Raw genomic sequence first — 24,676 nt, forward strand, 5'->3', positions numbered from 1 at the left:
TTGTCCACTCTGTTTCTGAGGCTACATCACTGCAAAATCAGCTTTGCAAAGAAATTTTTAAAGTCATTATTTTTTGATTCACTTATTTGTTGGTTAGTAAATATTTATAACTAAATTCATGGTTAAATAAATGAATGCAAGAATGTCCATGAAGGTCCTGCAGATTACATGTTTTGGAAATATAGTGAATCCAGAACACATGGTTTCTGCTCTCGTGAAACTTACAAGGGAACAAAGCATAACGTTATTCAAACAGGGCTGGGGATTTAGTTTAGTGGCATGAGTGCCTGTCTGGCAAGTGTGAGGTTGTGAGTTCGATCCCCGGTACCACAAAAAAAAGTTATTCAAACAAATAAATTAGTTATTATTTCAATGAACACATTGATAAGTTTCTATGACTGCTATTAGTCTATTTTTCTCCATATGAAAAATAAAATGTCCAAAAAATTAAAATAACCTGAATATACAAGCTGGAAATAATGTCACTTTCGGCTGCTGTCATAGGAAGATTTTCCTCTGGAAAACTACGTCCTGTAAGGTAGTTTGACCCCACCTTCCACATCTTATTGAGTGTCATAGCTTCCAGATTACTCACCCAGGTATGTGTTATATGTATTCCCTGTCTTCTATCCTTCTGCTCCTCTTACTGAATTAGTTTAGTAGATTTTCAAAATCACAGACAGAATCGGAGAATATGAAAGCAGGAAAAGAGCCCAGACAGTATTCTTCTGATGACACAACTAAGCCTCCTGAAAGTAAATGTTCTCACCCACAGTTTAACCTGGCCATGCCCTGGTCATTAATTTTTCTTGGGAGCAACCACAGAAAACATTATCAGTAGCCTGCTCACAGTCATTCCCATCCCTTCCTCTTTGTTAGAAAAACCCCACCTTCCATGACAGCAACCAAAAGGGACAAGCACTTCCTGTTCAGAGATGCCCGTGTGACCCAGTTATGGCTATTGAGATGTGAACAGAAATCTGCTGCTGGTTTCTGAGAAACGTTTTGCTTCCTGAAAAAGAAGTGAGAGAGAGAGAGAAGAGAGAGAGAGAGAGAGAGAGAGAGAGAACCACGTCCTGTCTGCCTTCCTTCCTTGTTTCCTTCATTGTTTCTTTCTTTTGAGCCAAGCACAGCAGCCTGAGGATTATCCCCTTTCCCCCCAAAAAGCAGCCCACATCTGAGGACAGATCGGCAGAGTGGAAAGCACTCACAGTTGTGCGCTTTGAACTGACCGTGGCCGGAGTGCCTACCTGTAGACCTCTTGACACAGGAGACTACTTACACTTTACGTCACGTATCTTCTTACCTGCAGCTGTGTACACACTGAATGTTCTGGTCCTTTATTACTATGCTTCCCAGCTACCCCACTGAGCTTCAGAGTGCAGGATTTGACTTTCTTCAGGGACATTCCCCTAGTTCTTAGAGCCTGCCTGGCACACAGCCAATCCTTGATAAAAATGTGCTAAACTAATTACTGAGTGAATGAATGTCCCCCAATCTTCATCAGCTCTCTTCCTTTACAGAGTGAAGTCCAAAGGATCAGCATGGCATGTATGGCCTTCACGATGCGACCCCAAGTTTTCTGACATTACTGTTTCAGTTCACATGTCCTGCCATGCAGGAAAATAAGGCAATTTCTTGTCCTTTCCAACCCCATCTTAGTTATTTGTATTGTTATAACAAAGTACCACACACTAGGTAACTTACAAAGAGCAGAAGTCTTTCCTTGCAGTTCTCAAAGCTGGGGAGCACGAGATCAAGGCGCCATGAAGTGGTGTGGCAGGAGCTGCCTTCTCCAGAAGGCGGAGTGCTGTGCTCTATGGCAGAAGGCACAAGGACAAGCCAGCCAGAGGCCTCAGGAAGCCTCTATCACCGCGGCCTTAATGCTGTCCATAAGGGAGAAGCCCACTGGCCTAATCACCTTTAGCAACCCCAGCCCTTGATGCCATGCCACTGGCTACCCCTGAGTTTTGCAGGGCACCCATTCATACAGAGCAGGCCCTTAGGCATAGGTTGTAGGGCTGTGGCCATGCAATCCTAATTCTTAAGGGCTATACACACCTCCTCTCCCACCCGTCTACATTTCTCTCATTCCTCCAGCTCCAGAAGACTCTCACTGACTGCTTCAGACTCTTCCAGCCATGTACAGACCTTTTCTATGTTGTGATCCCTTCTCTTACATGCTGCAGAGCACTTCTGTAAGTTGGTGATAATTACTCAGAGTATTCTGCTAGTACTAACCTCTAAACTCCTTGATAGCAGGTTCACCCAAGAAGCAAACATACTGCTTTATCCTAGCAGATGCCTAATATATCTGTGTTTGTGAGTGGAGAAATAATTAGGATTAAAATGGGTCCATTAGAATTTCCATTTTAAAAGTAATTTAGACCCAGAAATGGGTGATGCTGCTCATGGATGCAAAGATCTGAATGCATTGCAGGAGGGGAAAGAGACTTGTTGGAAGTGTTAGGAGCAAGCACGGGTGTCTTTTCTCTTGGCAGTGAGAGCAAAGTTCTTAATGGAAGCGGATCCCAATCAATAGAGGCAGACAGCTGATCTATATAATGGCATTAAGCTGAAGCAGTGGTCTTTCTCTGCATAGTGCTGCTGTGAAAGGGGAAAGGAGATTCCACAAGTAGATCTGTGATGTTCCCCCATCAGGGAGCCACGGGAGAGCTCCCCAGAGCAACCTTCTTGAGGCTGAATGCTGAGCTTTGACTGCGGGGCCAGCGCCGCTGCTGTTTTGACTGCTGCAGCCGGGCTGCCACTGGGCAGACACTGCAGCGAGGGGCCGGCTGAGCGCGGTGCTCAAGCTTGTGTTCGCTACCAATGAGAAGTTAAAGAGCTTGAGGGTGGGGAGCCTTGCAAATCCGAGCAAGACCTCTAAGAGCGAAGGAAAGCGTGAGCTTGAGCCAAAAATCAGGCCAAGTGGAGCCGAAGGAAATGTCATCATTGGTAAAGGAGGACTTGCAGAAGAAACTGTTCAAGCCACTCTCGCAGAGTCTGTACGAGTTTATAGAAATAGAGTTCTCGGTCCAAGACAGGTATTACCTCTGTGTGTCAGGTAATCTGCTCTTTCTTTACCATCTCAAAAACCGAATCACCCAAAGATGTTTGGATGTACAGATGAATTTTCTTTTGCATTTATCTTCTATACATGTATGCATCTTCCTGAAATAGAGCTTAAGTATGCTGTTTAAGAATTTGAATTCTTTTTTTAATTTTAATTGCTAATTGTATTAGAATACTTTAATTGTTCAGAAATGAAATTGGACATATACTTCTGTCCCTAACGTTTTATTAAATTCACTCACATGGCATACAGTTTTATTGCATAAGAGCTCATTTTAAAAATTCAATAGAGAATTCTCAGTTTATGTTTAAATATATTGGAGAATTGAGTTATTCAGCTCTTATTTTTAACCACATTGGACAAGGTTTCTCCTTTTTCATCCTAAGACTGAAACAAAATCTTGGGCTTTTATTCTTAAGATTTATTTAGACATGTGCTAATTTATTTTGGAGAAATGATCTTTTAAAATTTGTTTCTCTTGTGAGAAAAGCAATACTTTAATGGTAGAAATTAGTTCGAGAAGACAGAACTTTAAAGATAAGGCAATGTTCTCTAAATTATTTAAGTAAAATAAATGTTTTGTCATGTTCTTGAAATTCATGAAAAACAGCATGAATAGGTTTTTTCCCTTAATTAAGGTTTGCCTAAAATTGTGATTTTTGTGCTGAATTTAGATAGAAATGTTTGTACCATTAGTGAAATTGATATGTAGACCTCTCTCTTCTGGACCCTTGCTCTTTAATATTTTTCTGAACCTTAGGAGGAAAGAATTTATAAATTTTAAGTGTTCACTGCATACTTACCTTATTAAGATATACACTTATAACTGTGAATTGTAATTCTCTTCTTGCTAATCAACTTAAACTTCCCAAAGATGTCAAGAGGGAGTACTATAAGGGAAGTATGACATCTTTAAAGAAAGTGCTAAGAATTCTCTAAAATCATATCATTTTAAAAATTATTTTTTGCATGTTTTCTTTATTCTAGTGTATTAGTTATGTAGCACATAATGTTTACAGCCCTTGTGGGAAGTTGGTACGTGGATCTGACAGATCTTAATTCTTTTTTGTTCCCTCTCCTTTCCTCTTTCCCCTCCACCCCGATCCTCTTCCCTTTTCTTAATCCATAATGATACATTCCTGTGTGGAGCTGGTACCTGTACATAACGTTTCCTAACTCCTTTTTTTCATCCTTTATTCTTTCCCTCCCTCTATCTCTTGACCCCCTGCCCCTTTGAGAACAATCTGTCTCCCCACTTCTATGATCTAACTTTTATTTTGCTCTTTGTTTTTATTCTGGGTTTCTCGTATGTGAAAAACCACATGATATTTAAATGTGTGTGTCTGATTTATTTCACTTAACATTGTCTCAAGGTGCAAATCTTGCTATTTCTAATAAACAATAATATGAACCCAAGTATAAAAGTAAAAATAGTAATATTTTTATAACACATACTTTGCTTTGCATATAGTGGTGAGCCTTGGTATAGCAAACAAATATAATCAATTAAGACAAATAAAGAAATTCTACTGTGGAAAAATTTCAATTAAAATCAGTAAAAGACCATATTGTGTCCTAATAACCAAATCAATGTATTATTAAGTACTTTTATTTAATTAGAGAAGATACTAATTTTGACAAAACTTAATAATTTTGTTCCTCTTTTATAAAGTGAACTTCTCATTGTATAGCACTAGGATACAAATACTTTTAAAGAAAAAAATCAGATAATCAGAATAATTTATGTATCTAGTTTACCAAATACACCTTAGTGTTTCCCTCCAAATTATGTAACTAACAAATGTTATTCTAGTGGAATTTTTTTAATTTCTTTTAAAAATGAAATGTTTAGGGCTGGGGAGTTAGCTCAGTGGCATAAGTGCCTGCCTGGCAGCATGAGGTCATGAGTTCGATCCTTGGTACCAAAAAAAAAGAATTAAATATTTAGAAATAATTCCATTTTGTATAAGGAAAAATCAAGGCCTTCTCAAAAATGAATGAAAGAAGAAAAGAAGACACTATTATGATACTCCAGGTAGAAGATCATAATACATATGTCATATCGATTCACTAACACTTCATAGCTGTCCTCTATATCACATCCACTAATACGAGAGCACGTTCCCCAGTGTAATACCTTTTTATGACTGTTGTAAAACAGTTTTGATCCAACAGCTATTTACTTGATGCCATGTTTACTCAGAACATTTCCATTGATAGGAACAAAGTAATGCCATCATTTTTGAGGTAGGTCTCTATACCTTGAGAGCTGTCTACCTTCAGGGAGGAGCATCACAAAGGTCCCCGTTTCCTCTTCACACCTCAATCCAGCAGTGCCACATCTTTGAGCCTCGTAAATCTAGAGCAGTCAAATTCCATTATGCATTTTTGCAATTCAAGAAAATATGTGTTGGGTGGGAGGTGAAGCTCAGTGGTGTAGCGCATGCTTAGCCTGTGAAAGGTCATGTATCTCTACCTATCTACTTACCTACCTACCTATCACGCAGTTTGTCTTCTTATAAGAGTCTGGCAACCGGGCTATTGTCACTTGTTAAATCGTGAGGATTTTCTGAGCAGTGTCAAAATCAGATGTCATAAACTCAATTTTCTTCTCTATGTTGGCTAAGATGGACTTTGGAGATTTCCTGGAATCTCAGTTCCCTCCACCTCAGAAGATGCGTGGTCATCTTCCCCTGAGACTGGTTTCCCCAGCCAGTATCACTCATAGTTCAAAGCAGCATCTTCGGATGAAGGGAGGAGCTCGGTTATATGCAGGTTCTAGGAAAGGATAAGTACAGTGAGTACAAATGAGTTAAAGAAATTCAGAAAGACTGGAAACAGCATATGGGAGCGTTAGCCAAAACTGAACAGGAAATAGCAAGTATTCAAACCTCAGAAGGGTCAGAGTCAGATGATTCTGGTTATAAAATTTGGCTGTGCTTTTTCACCTACCAGTTATGAAACTAGGATCAAGATAATTAACCTCTCTGGTCTCAGTGTTCACAATCTCTGAAATTAGAATAAAAACCCTTCTACCTGTGTAAAGTAATACTCTATTAAATCCTTGGTAGGGAAAAACCAAACCTGATAAATTATATTCCAAAAAAAAAGATTTTTTAAGTAGGGTTAAACTTTTAAAATACACATCTTTACTATAAAAATATATGGTGAAATATGAATGACTATATACATTTACAGTGAAAGTAAAATATACAGTGTAAAAATATATTTATTTAGCAAATAATGAAGAATTGATACAGTATAGTATATTATGTTTTAAATTTTATGCATACTCATACATAGATTATTTAAGTATGCTCATATCTTTGGAAAAGTATTTCCCTTCATAGATATTAGTTTGAAAATAAGTGACATTTTCTAGACTTATTAAAAGTGTGCAAAGTTTTTCTATACCTATTGATTTTTGATATCAGGACAGAACTTTGTCAAATCAGTTACAAGAATGCTAACTAAGAATAAAATAACAGTCAAAGGAGGGGACTAACAGTAATTTTTAAGCCTTTATTTGGAATTACTGTTGCTAAATTTGTGAATTCCCAGTATCTTATAAACAGAAAGTATAAAACTAAAGAATTTTTTTGGCAGCACTGTATTGAACCCAGGGTTTTGCATTTGCCAAGCAAGCACTCTACAACCATTTTATTTTATGCCTCCAGACATTTTATTTTATTTATTTTATTCTGAGACAAAATGTCACTAAACTTCCCGTCTTAGGGATGCTCCATCACCAACCTATAGCCCCAGGCCTTTTTATTTTATATTTTGAGACAGACTCTCACTGAGTTGTGCAAGCTTCTGCCTCCTTACTAGCTGGGATTACAGGTATGTGACACCCTGCCATACTGCAGCAGTTCTTAGAGAACAATCTGGAAGCCGGCATGCCACTACATGTCCGGGGAACACCTCAGCCCTTGGGTTCTATCTCCAGCACTGAGGGGCAGAAAACGTAGTGCAAGAATTTTAAAGCATAAAATCTACTTTGCTATTTAAGGTTTATGCCCTGTCTCACAGTTGCAAGTTCTGTCCAAACCTGGACAATTTAATGACTTAGCAAGTCTGTCTAAAATAAGTTATAAAAGGGCTTGGGAGTAAAGCTCAGTACAGAGGCCCTGATCAATCCCAGTACCACCAGAATGCAACAAAAAGATTCCTTAGTTACCATCAGGACTGTGAGATGGGGAATAAGCTTGAATATTAAAGTAGATTTTAGGCTTTAAAATTCTTGCACTACTCCCCCCTCCAAGGCTAGAACTCATGGGTTCAGGTATTACAGGCAACTGCTGTACCACTGAGGTACATCCATGAAGTCTCTGTTTGTCTCTGAATCCCTGTGTCTGTCTCTTTCTTTTTCTGCTTCGCTCTCTCGTGTACACACACATATGAACACACACACTTATGCACACACACACATGCACACAGCCAGAGTCTTTTGTGGAATATCACCACATGTCTGTATATAGAAATATAAAGAAAATATTCTGACTCTCCAAATCAGGGTAATTATAGGTAGGGAGCACAATACTGCAATAGTGATACTTCTACTTGGGTCTTTTTGTTACCATGAATTTTATTTTGACTTATTTTTTAGTTCTAAAATCTGGTAGCTCAGATTTTAGAGGTGGCGATATTATCTCAAAACTCAACAATACACAATGTCTTCATCTATTAGTTACTCCTATTCCCAGCAGCTAATTTACTATTTTGGAAATACAAATGTGAAATCAACATGGTCCTACGTCACGTCATTTATATAGTGAGTGAGCACTTTGTAGCAGAGCTTTGAAAAGGACAAAGTACTTTAAATTTCTCATTATCGTAATAATATTATTGATAACAAGCTAAAAGAAAAGAGGTAGCTCAAAGCACACCGACTAACTGTCAGACATAAGTTTATTCAGTGCCATTTAAATGCATTGTTCCTTTTTATCTTCATGACACTTAGGAGTGTGGAGAAATTCCTGTTTTGTAGATGAAGAAACTATTCTCACATGAACATAAGTAAATAGCCAAAGGTCACAGATAGTAAATCTGATTATAAAACCCAAGTTCTTTCCAGTGTGGCACACCACGTCTCACCAGTAAGAATAGCTGCATTTCTTACTCATGTGCCAAAGATATCACACTCTAATAGAGAGTTTGCCTGTATTATGGTATCTGCTGTCTGTATGTATTTTTGCATACGTATACTGATACATTCTGCCACTTTGCAATATCCTTATCTTATTTATTTGGTTTTAAGACAGCGTCTCACTAAGATACCCAGACAGTTTAAACCCTCTTTCTTCAGTCTTCCAAATTATGGATGATAATACTGAGACATACAGTGACTAATTCACCCAGGTCACCAACCAGTAAGTGACAAATAAAGGCTTTAAATTTAGGTCCACTCCCACCTAACCACTCTGCTATACTGATTTCAGTAGGTGCCTGCTAATGGGTCAGATTGGACCCCTGAAAACCTACCTTCCCTGAGCCCTGCTGCGTGGTTTGTCGTTTTGGAGCCCTGTCTCCTTCCCTTCCACTGCCTCTCCCAGTTCTGTAAATACATCAGTAACACCTTGTCTAACTTGCTTACAGCTAGTCACTTTCGTATTTTAATATAGTCCAAAGATTGATTTTGTAAAAATATTCCTAGAAAAATATTATTTGAAAATTACTATTTTGATGAAATGAATGATAGTCTTCTCAAAAACCCCAAAGCATTATCAACATACTGTAACATTTCCATGAGGCTTCTTTCTTCAATATCTTATTGTAAGTTTTCCTGTTTTTTGGCTTAAATGATAAAAATAAATATTTAATATTAAGGTTACAAAATTAAAAATAATTTATTTATTTACAATATTTATATGGAACTTACTTATAAACTACTGTTTTTCCTTTTCTTCCAAATTATATTTAATCAACTGATCAGTTTTCTTTCCTTTTAGCCTAATGAATGATACTATTTTGCCAATGTAAAAGAGGCATTTATTAATGACAAAGATTATTTTTAAATTTAAAAAATTATGCTATAAAGTTAAGGTTGGAATTCCACAATTTTCAACTAAAATATTTAAACTGGATGAAGTTAAAATTCTGAAGTTTTCTGTTTCTATAGATACCATTGTTGAGAACTTAACTGAAGTTCTGGTGGTAATGAAACCAACTCCTTCATATTCACTATAACACCTTTCTTTCTTAAAACAACAGTAAGTTTCCACTTTGCCACAGCCTTAATGTGGAGATGCCATTTAATTTCAGCTGGCTGCAGAGCACAAATATGGAAATCAGAGATTGGGTCAGCTCCAGGCTGAGCAGGCCTTTTGGCTCTTGGCTAACGTGAACGTCTGAAGCCTCCTTCACTTCAAAGGAGGCTCCTGTGTCAAATGAAGGAGCTGTACTCTTTGGGTGCTGTGTCGTTTGATTAAAGACTAACTTTTAAAGCATGGTTTTTCTTAGTTTGGTGTTAGTTGGACAGTCCTATCTCCAATACATCCTTTGTGGAACTGCCCAAGAGAATTTTTCAAAAATTTAAATGTAAGAATGTAAGCCTGTCCATTCAATTAAAATTCTACACACATGCACACACGCACGCACACACACGCTCACACATAGAGCATTCCAGACCCTTCAGGGACTAACTCCTGCCTTCCGCACTCCCTACCACCTGTCCACAGTCACAGATTTTGTAACAAATACTTATAATGACTCCGAAGTGTGGAGCACGCCGTATCTTTGTCCCCATGACCCTCTAGGGTGTCCATCAGGCCTTTCTTCTTTCTCCTAACCCCTACTTCCCTGCACTGCTCAGATGATCTTCCTCAGAATTCCTCCCAAAGTCCAGTAGATGAGCACGTCCCTCCTCTGCGTCCCTCCTCTCCCTGTCCCTCCCTTAGTCACAGCGCACTGAATGCTGTGTTCTGCTTGGGGGCCTCTCCCTGCAGTCTAGGGGAAGTGGAATGGTACACTACAGGAATTTGGGTTTTCAGTTCCTAGCACGGAGCTTGGTACAAATGGGTGCTTGAACATTTAGTACTCTAACAAGTTGAATGAATGGCTTTCTAGTTACTCAGGTGATTATCGGAATGTAAATGAGGCGGTGGAATTGGTTCCCTGAAAAATTATATTTTCATACCATATCCACTTATGTCTCCATATTTCCTCATTACAATTCTCTTTCTCTTTTCAAAGTAACTAGTGAGATATAAGGTTTGTAGCTAGAATAAGTACATTGTGCTTAGTGGGTGTTTTTCTTTAAAGAAGATTCTTTTAACACTGGAGATGGAACCCAGGGTCTTTCCACTTACTTATAAACTACTGGGTTCCATCCCCAGCCCATTTTTAAATTTTGAGACAAGGTCTCACTAAGTTGCCAAAGCCAGACTCAGACTTACAATCCTCCTGCCTCAGCCTCCCAGAGTGATAGGATTCCAGCCATGCACTGTCACACTCAGTTTATCCTTAGGTTTTGAGGCGGAGGTTTTGTCTACACAAAAACCAATGCCTCCTAGTAGGAGGAACTGCCTCCAAGCTCTTGCCTTAAGTGTGACAAAATCAGCCTAATGGCTTCTCTTCTAATTCTTTCCGCTTCCCAAAGCAAAAATGTAGACTTGTGCAGATTAACCATATTTCGGGCTAAGAAGTGGGCAAGTAGCTCCCACCAACTTCTGCACGTCTGAGCTGAAATTCGTTGACCCCAGGTCATCTTCTGCCCGAGACCTCCAAACGTGCCCCTCCATCACTCTTCTGTCCCCAGAATGTGTCATCTCTCCTCTTCCAAACTCATGGAATGTATGACCAAAGCCATAGTCTTTATCCTCCTTTCTTAAATCTCTGTTTATAAATCTTTCCTAACCCAGGGCCCACATGCAACATGCACTCAGTCAGTACTAGTGAGTGAGGGAGTCCTGCACACCAGTCTCTGCCCTCAGCATCGTAGAGAAATTGCCTTCACAGCAGAAATCACAGATGTTCCTGAGATCCGTGTCCACGTCACAGCTGAGCTCTGCCTTACGTAACAGAAATGACTTCACAGGAAGGTCTCCAAACCTTTGGAATATTTCATTCCCTCGATTTCAGAGCGCCATCCCATTGAGCGGGTCTCCTTCCTAACGCCCTTCTCCAACCTTCTTGCTGGCATCCTTTGTTTCTTCACTTTGTCTTACCTCTTTCCTCTGCTCTTTTCCCTCTAAACTTGGTCTTGGAAACCTCACTACACACAAAACTCTTAAAATCTATATACTCATTCCTAATCTACAAAACCTCCTGTCTCATTCTCTTCTGAGACCATTTGTTTATACCTCACCTATGTCAATAGCATTCACCCCACCAGCTCACCTTCCATATTCTCATATTTGGGTTTTTTATCCAATGTTAGCTTTTCAGCCAGTGCTGCCAACCCTCATCTGCAACCTTCCTTGGATATGCCACTTCTGGTACTATTACCCAGGTCCATGCCTCCGTTACACTATATCCGTTACACTATACACTATATCACTATAATTTTCTTGTATAGTGCTTTAGATCTACACAAGTAGAAGGGCATGGGTCTTTTTGTGCTGCTGTAACAGAATGCCTGAGGCTGGTAATTTAAGAGCAGAGATTATTTCTTAAAGTTCTGGGGGCAGGTCACATTTTTGCAGTGTCACCCTATAGTGGAAGGCAGAAGGATGAGTGTGTGAAAGAATGAGAAAGGGGTAAGGAAGGCAAAACTCCGTTCAGCAGGACCTGGCTCCCACAGTTACTACCCTACTCCAGTGACAACAGTCAATCCATTCTTGAAGGCGACTCTCATGACCTAATCACCTGTCAAAGGTGCCACCTCCTAAAACTATTACACAAAAGGTTAAGTTTCCCACATAAAAACTTCAGAGAAAACATTCAAACCACAGCAGTACACTGAAGTGGTACTTGCCAGAGTAAAGAGAAAGTCCTCCCCAAAATCAAACTTGTCTTGCTCTTAAAAGATCAACCTGCTGTAAAGACAATAAGATTCATTATGATGCCCATTCCGGTTGACTATTATCTTCTTTTAAAGCCCTGTAATGTCTCCAATGTTCTGGTTTTATTCTTTACTGTTTTGTTCAATTTTATTACAACTGATGATATAGGCAATTCTTTTGAAGATAGCAAGAGGCAGTATGGTAACCATTGTTGATCACCTTGTATTTTGTTTTTACATTATCTATTACGTCCATCCTTCTGATTTGACTGACTCTGTTCTGTTATGTCACATTTGGTTTTACTCTCTTCAAAAAAAAGTAATAAGAACTGTGGGAGTAATAAAACCCAAAATGTGTAATTGTCATTGTACAAAAGAGAGGAAAAGAAAATGCTCTAAAGGATGTAACTGCATGTATATTTAAGTGTATAAGACAGATAACCATATTACTGAGTTTTGTTGGATCATTGAACAAAACTGTTTCCAGTCTCACTGTTTGAATGTCCACTTTATATGCTTTAATTTTGTAACTTGAACAACTATTTCTAAGATAACAATATGTAATCTATTAACTACTGATTTCCTGTTGTTTATTTTTTCTGAAATTCTGTATAACTTGTACCCTATTTCTGTTTTTTGTTTCTTTTTCTCCATAATTTAAAAAAAAGATCAATCTGCAATTCTTTACGTAACATTATTAATTTGGAAAAAAATAGGTAGGCATTTGATTCCCACCTGCCACCGCTTAGTAATAAGCATTAGATGTGACTCATGTGTGTTAGCCTTGTCCTTAATGAAACATTGAATTTCTAGAGAGCAGGGGCCATGTCTGTTACTTACCTCCCTTGTGGTACTAATAATCTAATAAGCAAATAGTAACTATTAGTTTATTATTAATAGTAACTACTCCTTTATTAACTCAGTTGTAATTTTCAGTGCAGAAGCTCTGGGCTCAAATGTTGGTTCTTCAGATGTGTTTATCAGAGACCAAAGACAAGTGATTTTAAGACCAGGAAATATTTTCCTTTATTTTGTTTATATAAAATAAACAAAGATTTTCCACATCTTTCAAAGACATTACTAAAACCTTCAGTGCTGGTGGCACATTTTGAACACTAGAATTTCAGAGACATGCTTGAAAGAATTAAAAATCCCTAACAGGTCAATGGTAGTTGGAATACAGGCATGTCTGCATTCTAATAGAGGACCACTGCAAATTTAGAAAAAGCATCTGAATTCTGCAGTGCTATATGGTCACTTTCCAATTCTGTGTTGCCCTGCAAACAAAACTATTTACTTTTCTTACCTCACAAATTAAACTTACAAATTGCTCTGGTAAACACTTTGGTACTGACTATGTGCTAATGCTAAGCCTTTATTTCTTTACCCCAAATTGAGCTCCATTCAGTGCTCAGAGCACATAGCTTGATGTTCTGACAGATATTACTGTGGCTGTAGCAAAATCAAGTTAATACAGCAAGCTGATCTGGAGGCACGTCCATAAAAGTTTATATTTCTGAAGGCTCAAATTTGGAAAGCAACTATAATACAGGTTTGAAAGCATTAAATAAAAAGGATATGCATAAGTACTAAAAATATGACTTGAATAATTTATCATCTTTGAAGAGCTTATGTAAACTAAGTACTTTTCTGTCCTACAGTGACCAAAAATGAAGAAGTTAAAATAATTATGGTGAAACACTACAGAATAGGTTTAGATGAAAAATATGAAGTAACAAAAAAGTGGTCTTTGAACGATCTGCAGATGATTGATGGAAAAGAAGCAGATACTGTAAGTGTTACATTTTATAAAGGAGATATTGGATCTATATGCTGGGGCTCTTTTTGTTCAATATCCTATTTTATATACTCTTGGCATGTGCTAAGTGTTAAGATGACATATTATCTTAAGACTGATACAGATTAATTTTCTGAGATGATTTACTGGCCTTTGTTGTTCTGCTTTCATGACCTTAATTTTGAATTTTGCATATTAAATTTGAAAATATCTTTCTCAGGTTCTCTTAACAGGTTAGAAGCAATCTAGCGGGCAATTCTGAAACTTTGAATGCCGTTTTCATAAACATATGGCCCTCTTACCGACACTTTCTATCCCAGTTTCTTCTGTAAGTTTTAGAGACACCTTCCGTCAGCAACCCCACTTTATCTGCCAGACGAATATCCCTTGAAATTCCTACAGCCTGAATTTTTTATTCTTATTTTAGCCTTCTGCCTCTGATACAATAGGTACTCGATAAATACTTGTAGTACAATTATTGAATGAATTAGAACTTTATTGCATTTATTTGTAATGCTAATAAGTCTCATATTAATAGTTTGACCTATCAACTCTTCTAATATCTTGATTTTTGATAGATCTATAGTTTGATACGTCATATAGATTTAATGAACAGAACATTTAAGATTTCATCCATGTCAACAGTAAAAATCGATAAAACAATAAGACCAAGTACATATCTCTGAGCAATTGATGGTTATCATTACAACTACTATTAGTATCCTGCCTGCTACTATCCCACACTTAGTAAAATCTTAAGAGGTGCCAGGAAACAAACTAAGCTCCTTCCATATCTGATTTTAGATAATGATCACAAAATTTGTGAATTAGATTCTACTACATTCATTTTACAGATGACAGAAATAAAACTTAACAGAGATTTACTAAATGTCTCAAAATCCTTTTCTTATTAAACTCATTAGTGAACTTTACCCAGAAATGTATTAATTAGCCTTCTTAGATTACCTGTTTAACTTCCATAAAATCATATATTTATTCAAGTTTTTGTCCAGCCATTTGTTAATGATCTACATTATAAATTTTGTGGTCTACCAGGCTCTGAGGATGGAGTGAAGAATTAGGCATAAGCATTTAATTAGGTCTTAATTTATTAATCATATATTATGAATATCCAAAATTTGTCTTGTACTGAAGTACACATAAGTTTTTTGCTACTACTTGATCATATCTTAGGAATTCTACTTTTAAAACTTTACTGTATTGGCTGGACTCTGTTGAAAGAATACTGAATTTCATTATTTTGTACTCACATAATTTTCATTATTTTGTACTTATAAAATTTCATTATTTTGTACTCATATAATTTTTTCTGAAAATAAGCCTTAAACTTTACTTAGGAATTGGCTAAATATATTGCATAGCCCTAGGATGGAACAGGACACAACCATGACAAAAATGTGTTTTCAAGGGCTGGGGATTTAGCTCAGCAGCATAAGCGCCTGCCTTGTAAGCGCACAATCTTGAGGTTGATTCCAGGTACAAAAAAAAGTGTTTTCAAAAGAATACCTCAGAACACAATTACTCAGCATTTTATAAGGTTTCAAAACCTCAGCTAAATACAAAACTTTACTAAACAGTATGTCAAATCTACATACTTACTTTATCATATTATTGAAATCTACATCTTAAATTTTAATACAAAAATGTTTTAGGTGTATGCATGTGTATAAATACATGCATAAATGAAACAAACCAGTACTTTAATAATAGTTATGTGATAGTTACAAATTACAAATTTCTTCTTTATATTTTTCTGATTTATACTTTGCCCAATTTCTGTACTGCATTGAATTATATCAGTAATCCACATCAAGTTTACCAATGTATAGTTCAGGAATTAACTGTCTTTGCTCAATTTTTTCTTCCTCCTCCTTATACTCCTCCTCCTCTTCTTTTCTTTTCCTTGTCTTTTCCTTCTTCTCTTTTCCCGAATTTCTCGTCTTTACTGATGTCACAATTATTTTCTGTAATTTTGGCTGACGCCTGGAACGTGTCCATCAGGCCTGCCCACCCTGACTCATTTGAAGCCATCAGCTGAGTTCTATCATCTTTCTTACTTTCCTTGACCTCTAATTCTTTCAACATTACTTACTCCTCTGTTTGAAGATCCTGAGCTTTCAAAGTGGACTAAATACAAAAGAGAAGCTGAGTGATTTTATTTTTCTTACCACTTGAGGACCTTCAATATAAAATTGCTGGATGAAAAACTATCTATCCAACCAAAAAAAGTAGTTCTTTTAAAGATTTATTTTCTATAGATGAAGTAAAAATACCTCATCACCCTAAAAATTTCTACTTCTCTCTTGAAATTGAATCCTCAGGAATCAACATTTATTATATACTTTTTTTTCTCAATGGCAATGATACAGTTGTAAATAAAGCAATTCCAAGCCAGAAAATTGTCAACTAAAATGAAATGGAGCTGAAATTGAAGTCCATTTTTGAAGCAGAAATAAAAATGATGTGAGATTTGGAGCCTGATAGAATTGTGTTGCACAATATGGACTGAGCTGACTGGCATTTTGATTCTTGTCCTGGATCTGCCAATAACTATAAGTGCAGTCTGAATTTCCCTTCTCTGAAAACTACTACCCCAACTCTAAACAAGGGATTACTACACAGTCTGTGAGGTTCCCCTTTTAGCTCTATCATTCTATCAAAGGAAGAAAAGAGGAAGAGAGTGAGAGAGAGACAGAGAAAGGAAGGGACTTGCATTTTGTGTGCATGCGTTCTCAGCCTTCAGGTTCTTAATTTCTTTCTTTCTTTCTTTTTTTTTTTTTTTTTTCCGGTCTTTTTGAGACGGAGTTCCACTCTGTAGTTCAGGTTGGCTGTGAACTGACTTTGTAGCCCAGGTAGTTCTCAAACTTGCACACTCAGCCTCTGCCTCAGCCTCTGGAGTGCTGGGATTACAGGCGTGCACCACCAGATCTGTCCCCTCAGCCTTTAATTGGTACATGAAAGGAAAAGATTAACCCTTTCTAAGGATTTCAAAGACATGAAGGAAATTTTCTACATGATGAAGAGCAAAAGTTTGTGAGAGAAAACTACATAGGAATGTGTTACTATCTGGTAATAGAATGGATACGATTTTCTTTTATTGAGATTCCCTGCTGAATTATCTGTAAACCTGCAATTATGACATCTGTTTTTAAAACTATGAGGTGTGGCAAGGCAGGCACTGCCTTTCAAATCACATCAACCTTGTACATTCTTTTTTAAAACTTTGTTTTTAATTAGTGCTTTAAAACAAGACAGTATTAACCCCAATATCAATCTGAGGTACGGAAGTATAATTTATTAAGCTCCATACTAGGCAGTTCATATGATCAATCTTACGTAAATTTCATAGCAACTCTATTTGAAATTGGAAGAAAAGTGACAGTCTGCCGATTGTAGTGGTGCATGCCTGTAATCAAAGCACTCAGAATGCTGAAGCAAGAGGATCACTGCAAGCTAACGTCCAGCCTGCACTACAAAGTGAGACCCTGTTTCAAAACAAAACAAAACAACAGAAAATTGATGGCCAAATCAGACAAGTACAGTAGTTCATAGCTGGTTATATTAGAGAATCAAAAGGTTGTCTAACTTTAAGACCCATGTTCTTTTTCCAGGCTTTTGCAAAAATGCTCCTGTTTGAAAATACACAGATTGTTTGTGTGGAGGTTTGGTCCCTCCACATCTCTCTCTGTCATTTAGAGCAATGTTTACTTCTGTGTCTCCTTTTATGTAAGATTACGTCAGATCAGCTGGGTGTGGTGGCTCAGGCCTGCAATCCTAGCACTCAGGAAGCTAAGGCAGGAAGATTGTTACAAGTTCAAGACCAACCCGAGCTACAAAGTGAGCTCAAGGCCAGCTTGACCTGAACTGCATAGTGAGCCCCTGTCTCAAAAAAGACAAATAATAATAATAATAATATGATTACTTCAGCTCTGTCCAACACTTTATTGGGAACTTGGTAGTTGCCATGGGTTAACACAAGGAACACAAAGATAAATAATGCAGAATCTTTGCCCTCCAGAAGAGTTAAGAGTTAGGCAGATAATGAGTATAAAACCATTTTATAACAAAAATTCATTTTGTACATTGTATAAATGCAAAGCTCATTATCATTATGGTTAATAACAGTAGTAATGGTTATTGATTTAAGCTATAGGACATGGATTAGATATCTGCTTTTCTTGAAAGCACCTCCACTAGAAATATACCAGTCCAATTTATTTGGAAGCAATCTAGTAATTTGTCAGTTTCTGTCAAATAGCCTAATGGTCCTTACACTATTAATGTCACAGATAATTCTTTGCTGTTAATTTAAAAGTCATCAAGTTAGTGATCTGTAATATGCTAAAGGTTAATTAGCCATCTTGAATTTCCTCTACTTATCTTTAAAAATAGCATAAAGTACCCAAGTCCTAGTAAAGGTAGAGAAAAAGCATTTCTCCCTTCCAGAAATCTATCAGTAAATTTATTGTCTTCTTCCATTCTGACTCACACTCTGAAATTCACTGAGAAGAACTGATTACTCCACACTCTTAATTATAATTAAGAAGACATAAATATTTAAGAGTAATTTTTCTTTGTGTGTATGTGTGTGTGTGGTCCTGGGGATTGAACACAGGGCCTTCACACTGAGATATGTGCCTAGCCCTTTTGTATTTTATTTTAAAAAAACATCTAAGTTACTAAATTTCCCAGGCTGGGCTCAAATTTGCAATCATCCTGCTTTCAGCCTTTCAGAGTGCTGGGATAGCAAGCTTATTTCACCACGCTTGGCTTAATTTTTCTTATTATTTCTTTATTTAAAAACAATCATATTTGAAGCTTCAAAAAAGTCATTTGTCAGTTTCAGAAATACATTTTAACTCATACTTTACAATCAAAACATATATTCAAGAGAGTATGAAAGACTCCAGAAAACTACTTTCATGGCTACAAATTAAATTATGTCTCTCTTTCTCTTCTAGGACAATCCATTTTTTGATCTGCACTTCAAGAAAGTGTATAGTTTAGAAGCATACAGTTGTGCTTCTAAATATGCATTTGCTCGAACTGTAAATAAACTGAATCATGCATATCTTAAGAAAGACTTACAGATTGTGAACTTTGATTCTACTTACATTAATGACGATTCTATTTGGTCCTCCAACAACAAGGATTGCTTGGTCCTCATGAGAATATGCTTTTACGCTTTCAATCTTGTATGCTTATCCCTATGTCCCCTGCCACTTTGAAGATATATCTCATATTACTTCATCTATGCCCTAAAGAAATAGTTCTCCAAGTAAATATGAATGTTCAAAATGTTTTCCCTTCATCTGTGGCAAGTATTTATATGAAAATAAAGTGATACTTTGTGAATTTCATGAAATGTGTTTTAATGCTATCATTCAGCATTTAGAGCTTTTTGGTCAATGTCTTCCATGGTAACTTTAGAAGTTGCATGGTTCTCACCAAATTGGCATTGAAAAAAAATTGGCGTTGTATTAAATAGTATCAAGAAGTATAAAACCTAAATATATGTAAAGTTATCCTGTATTCATAGATACGATGACTTAGTAGTTTCAAGTTGTCGGTACGACCCAAGTCAGTCTGCACATTCAATTCATTAACTCTCAAAATTGCTATGCCTTTATTGCAGAAATGGAAAAGCCTCAAAATTAATGTGGAATTTTAAGGAACTCCAAACAGTAAAAGAGTCTTGGGAAAGTAGTACATAGTTAGAGGACTCATACTTTTTATTTCAAAATTCACTAAAAAGCTATTGTAATGAAAACAGTGTGGTGCTGGCATGTGAACAGACATAGAGATCTAAAGTATGAATAATGAAAAAATAGAAGAAAAGATAGACAATTGGACGTGGGATATAGATCTTTGGTAAATGAGAGGGGATCTTGAGCTGGAAGGAGGGAAAGGGAAGAAAGGGGAAGGACAAGAAAAAGAATTAAGATATGTGCAAGTATCCACTTTCACAATGCATATAATCATTATATACTACGAACATAATTACTTTATGTATGTAAAAATATATAAATAAAAATAAACCCATACAATGATGATTAACTGATTTTTGACAAGGATGCCAATTCTACTCAAATAGGAAAGAATAATCTTATATTTTAATTGGTACCAGGAATCAAATTCAGGACCTTGTGATTGCCACGCAGGCACAGTACCACTTAGCTGTATCTGCAGCTCCTAATCTCTTTAATAGCTAGTACTGAGATACAGGATAGCCACAAAAAATGAAGTTGGATTCCTACCTCACACCATATGCAAAAGTTAACTCAAACTGGATCAACAACCTAACTATATGAAATAAGAACATAAAATTTTTAGAATAAATGCAAAGGTTAATTTTAAGGACTTTGAGTTTGATAATGAATTTTTATCAAATCAAAAGCATGAAAAATCAAAGAAAAATAGATAAATTGGACTTCATTAAAAGTAAAAATCTTTTTATATCAAATGACATTTTCAAGAAAGTGAAAAAAATACAGAATGAGAGAACATATTTGCAGTTCATCCATTTGAAAAGGATTTAATATACTGAATACTTAGAGAATTCTTATAACTCACTGACAAAAAGACAACCCAATTTAAAAATAACTAAGGGCCTGACTAGAAATTTTTACAAAGAAGATATTTAAATGGCCAATAAGCACCAGAAAATGTGCTCATCATCCTAAGTCATTACAGAAATGCAAAGCAAAACCATAAATGTGACATGATACACCACTCCACATCTAGTAGGATGACTACTTTTATAAAAACTAGAAATGGAAAATAACAAGTACTAGTAAGGCCATGGAAAAATGGGATGTCTCTTAAACTGTTGGCAGGAATATAAAATGACGCAGTTACTGAGTAAAACAGATTGGCAGTGTTCCACACCAACCAGTTCCAGTTGGAAACCGGCCCCAAGTCATGGTAAGACCAAGGAAAAAAAGCAGACAGATGCAGAATTGCACAGAATACAATGTATTAGGGACTCACTGAGTATATCCCTGCATGTCAGTGAAAGTTAGGTCTCTGTGATTTGAATTAAAAGGAGGGTGTAATTTAATGGTCAAGGAAAACGGTACTTTATCCAAGCCCAAAATATACCTGGTTTATCTCAAGTTAAAATCAAAGACTTCTGGCACGTGTCTGGTGCTAAAAGTACCGTGGTCCAGTCAGAGTCCAGCCATAAAGCTCCACATGCCACTCTAATTGTTCTATTTACAGTGTGCTAGTAAACTATCCAGGGAACTATCATCAGGGTCTCTCACTAGTGGTCATGTCAAGACTGCAGCAGTCTGGACAAGATGAACCCTATATGGCAGTTCCTCAAAAAGCTAAACAGTTATCAAACAGCCCATCAATTCACTTCTAAGTATCCAAAGGAGTTCAAAAGAACCAAAAGAACAAAAAACAAGGACACCAATAGATATTTGTACACCAGTGTTCATAGTAGACTAGGCTCCTGGGATGTTCATAGTTTTATTTCTGATATTTAGACATGGGAAAACACGCATCCATCAACCAATAAATTAATAAGCAAAATGTGGTGTGGCCATACAGTGGAATGCCACTTAGTCTTAAAAAGAGTAACATTTTGATATATGCTACAGTATACATAAACTTTGAAAACATGGAAGTTTTCAAACATGGAAAGGCATTAAAAGAAAAATATTATGATACTATTTATATGACATTTCTGGAATAAGCAATGTCAGAGGCAAAATAGAAGTTAGCAGAGACCTGAAGGAGAAAAAAATGGGGAGTTCTTAATAACTATAGAGTTTCTATTTGGGAGTAATGAAAAAGTTTTGGAAATGGTGATGGTTGTACAACATGATGAATGAATGTAGCTAATGCCATCAAATTGTACATTTAAAGTGGTAAAAATGGCAAATTTATTGTTTTATATATATGTATATATATAATCATGACCAGGACAGTAATGCAATAAATCAAGTACCATGAAACTTTAATGGGTAAATTTTATATGTGAAATCTATTTTAATAAAACTTTTAAAAACATAAAGAGGATGACTTAAGTTTAGTAGAAAATATGCATGAATTTTTAATAAACTGAGATTGGGGAAACTTTCCAGTTCCTCAAAATTCATAAACAAAAGGTGAAATACTATTCAATTATCTAAAATATTAAGAAACACACATAAACAATATATTAAGACAAAAAGCTGAAACAAAACAAAAAGCTGAAAACTAGAATCCTGTAACACACATAAAGATATGCTAATATCTCTCATATATAATATGCTCCTAAATCTGAAGTATTCTTAAAAAGACAAGCAGCCTAATCAGCAAAACATATGAACAGAGAGTTAATAGAAAAAATTGCAAATATCACTTAAACATATAAAAGATGCTCACCCTTGCCCATGATGAGAGAAATTCAGAATAAAACCATAGGGTAATCTAATTTTTTACCTACTGGATTAACAAAAATCCAAAAATTTGACAACGTTCCATTGGATATGGAAAGTAAATCTTCTTATTCATTGCTGTTGAGCGTGGAAAAGGTAGGAGAAAAATCTGACAATATTTTCAAAATTATATATACACTTACTCTTTGGCCCAGCAATTCAATTTTATTTCTAAGACTTTATACCGTGGCACATGCACAGCGCATGTATTTGTTTACAAAAGCAAATATTTTTAAAATATAAGGATTATAGGTGTGGTGGTTTATACCTATAATCCCAGCACTCAGAGACTGAGGCAGGAGGATTGTCACAAATTGGAGGACAGCCTGAACTCTATATTAAGAAGTCTGTCTCAAAAAGACAACAAAACGAAACAAAATAAAAAGCTCAAATGTCCATCAGTTGAAGGTTAACTGAATAAGTATGGTCATAAAACAATAAAGTGCATACACCTATGAAAAGCAGAAAATGGAAAGGGTTCTGGTAGACCTTGGTTGGTGGTTATTTGCATGGAGAAGTTAAGGTACCTTTTGTGATTGGTTGAGTATATATATATGACTTGTTTAGCTTGGCTGTAAGTTATAAGGAGGTGCCAAAAATCAAGATAGCTGTCAATTATTAATCTTGGCCATTTGGATTTGGTGTCCATTACATCAGTGAAACTTGTTTGACTCTCTGAACTAGTTGCTACAAATAGTACAGTTCCAGTCTGTCCTTGTTGAAAATGCATACTGGAAAATTTTCATAATAATACATTTAAAAACACATCTATTATTATGAAAGAAGAGAAAAGCTGAAGATCATTTTGAAATCTCTCTGCTAGAAAAGGACCTAGATTCCTTTGGGAAGGCCTGGAGCAGGAGAAATACTAGATGAACCCAGAACTTCTGGGCCAGAGGACAAAGAAGTGCTTAAAAAATAAAAAATAAAAATAAGTAGAAAATATGACTGATCAGAAAGACAACTGAAATAGTTCCCAATGGCTAGCACTGGAATAATCTGGGCAACACAACAAATAATGATAGTATTAGAATACAACCAAAAGAGTAAAATAAGTTCCAGTCCCTACTGATAGAAATGAGTGACTGAATAAAGAGACAACATTTTCTTACAATAGAATTTCAAGTAACAAAAAAGGGAAACTAATAATTGCAGACAAAATGAAGAAAATGGAAAATCAGATGCCAGAGAAGTTGCTGCTCCAGGAAAGACCAACAAATGAAAGCTAAAATTAGTGGGTGAAAAGATAACGAGAAACAGACTATTTTCATCATCTCAGAGTGTCCCCCCCTTAAATGTTTGTTGACTAAAAAGGAAAAAAGCCCAGTAATTTTACAATGACAGATAGCTGGTAGACATCACCTTACCCAGGGGATTGAAACTGGCATGCTGAGTAATGGAACATCACGGTGCTGTGTGCCACCCACTGCAGTGTACCAAGACAGGCACATCACTTCTTAATACTTCCTCAAGTCCTTTACCTTGAACTAACCATGAAACAACAACAGACAAGTTCAAACTGAGGGACATTCTACAAAGTGCCTGTTATGGCTGTCTCTAGATGCCCCCTAAAGCTCACAGGTGAGGCTCACAGGTGGCTGAATCTGGAAGGTGTGATGCTGGGATCAAGAGTGTGTGATCACTAAATTAGTCCACTGGTTGGTTTGACATAGCTCTAGCTAGGATTAAAATACTGAGTATGCTAGTTTGCTAGGACTCTCATAACCAAGAACTACAAATGTACTATCTTAAACAAAGGAAATTTACTACCTAACATTCTGGAATCCAGAAGTCCAAAATCCAGGAATGAGAAGTGTTTGTTCCTTTTAAAATCTGTGAGGGGAGGATCTAGTCCAGGCTTCTTTCTCCTTGACTCATAAATACCTACTGTGTCTTTATGTCTTCACCTCTTCCCTCTGTATGTGTTTGTGCCCAGATGTCCCATTTACATAAAGACGCGTCATACTGGAGTAGGGCCCACACCAATGACTTTATTAGGCATCAACCTGATTACCTCTATAAAAATTCTATGTTAGTGGAGGTTAGAACTTGAACATATCGATTGATGGGAACTCAATTTAACCCTAACTCTGAGGAACAGCTTGGAGTGGGTTTAAGGAGACAGAACCAAATACATCGTGGATTCCCACACTGGATCCTGGATAGACAAAGAGTACTAGTGGCCAAACTGGTAAAATCTGAGTAAGATATGAAATTCAGTTGGCATTGTACTAAGGTTTATTTCTTAATTTTGACCACTGTACTGTGGCTATGTGACATGTTAGCACTGGGGAAGCTGGCAAGGAATTGGCAAGAGTTCTCCACACTACCTTCACAAATATTCTTCATGGCTAACTTTTTATAAAAAATTTAAAAATGATTTTTAAAGATCTATTCATCATATTAAAAAA

General features: G+C 36.5%; 1 protein-coding gene across 1 annotated transcript; it reads left to right on the top strand.

The window, feature by feature from the left end:
* Nucleotides 1–2,708: 2,708 nt before the first annotated feature.
* Nucleotides 2,709–19,191, top strand: Exoc1l (exocyst complex component 1 like). Its single transcript, XM_023565797.2, has 3 exons — nucleotides 2,709–3,064; nucleotides 13,679–13,809; nucleotides 18,798–19,191. The coding sequence occupies exons 1-3, from the start codon at nucleotides 2,944–2,946 to the stop codon at nucleotides 19,062–19,064; spliced, it is 519 nt and encodes a 172-aa protein (XP_023421565.1). The 5' UTR covers nucleotides 2,709–2,943; the 3' UTR covers nucleotides 19,065–19,191.
* The last annotated feature ends 5,485 nt before the right edge of the window (nucleotides 19,192–24,676 follow it).

Source organism: Cavia porcellus, unplaced genomic scaffold (genome assembly GCF_034190915.1).
Source record: "Cavia porcellus strain 051 isolate PalLab524CR breed Dunkin Hartley unplaced genomic scaffold, mCavPor4.1 scaffold_30, whole genome shotgun sequence".
NCBI lineage: Eukaryota > Metazoa > Chordata > Mammalia > Rodentia > Caviidae > Cavia > Cavia porcellus.

Bases quoted from the DNA above. Each gene is read 5' to 3' on its own strand.
- Exoc1l (XM_023565797.2), top strand. From the start codon at position 2,944: ATGTCATCATTGGTAAAGGAGGACTTGCAGAAGAAACTGTTCAAGCCA. The intron at 3,065-13,678 runs GTAATCTGCTCT...TCTGTCCTACAG, and splicing joins GTATTACCTCTGTGTGTCAG to TGACCAAAAATGAAGAAGTT. The intron at 13,810-18,797 runs GTAAGTGTTACA...TTTCTCTTCTAG, and splicing joins ATGGAAAAGAAGCAGATACT to GACAATCCATTTTTTGATCT.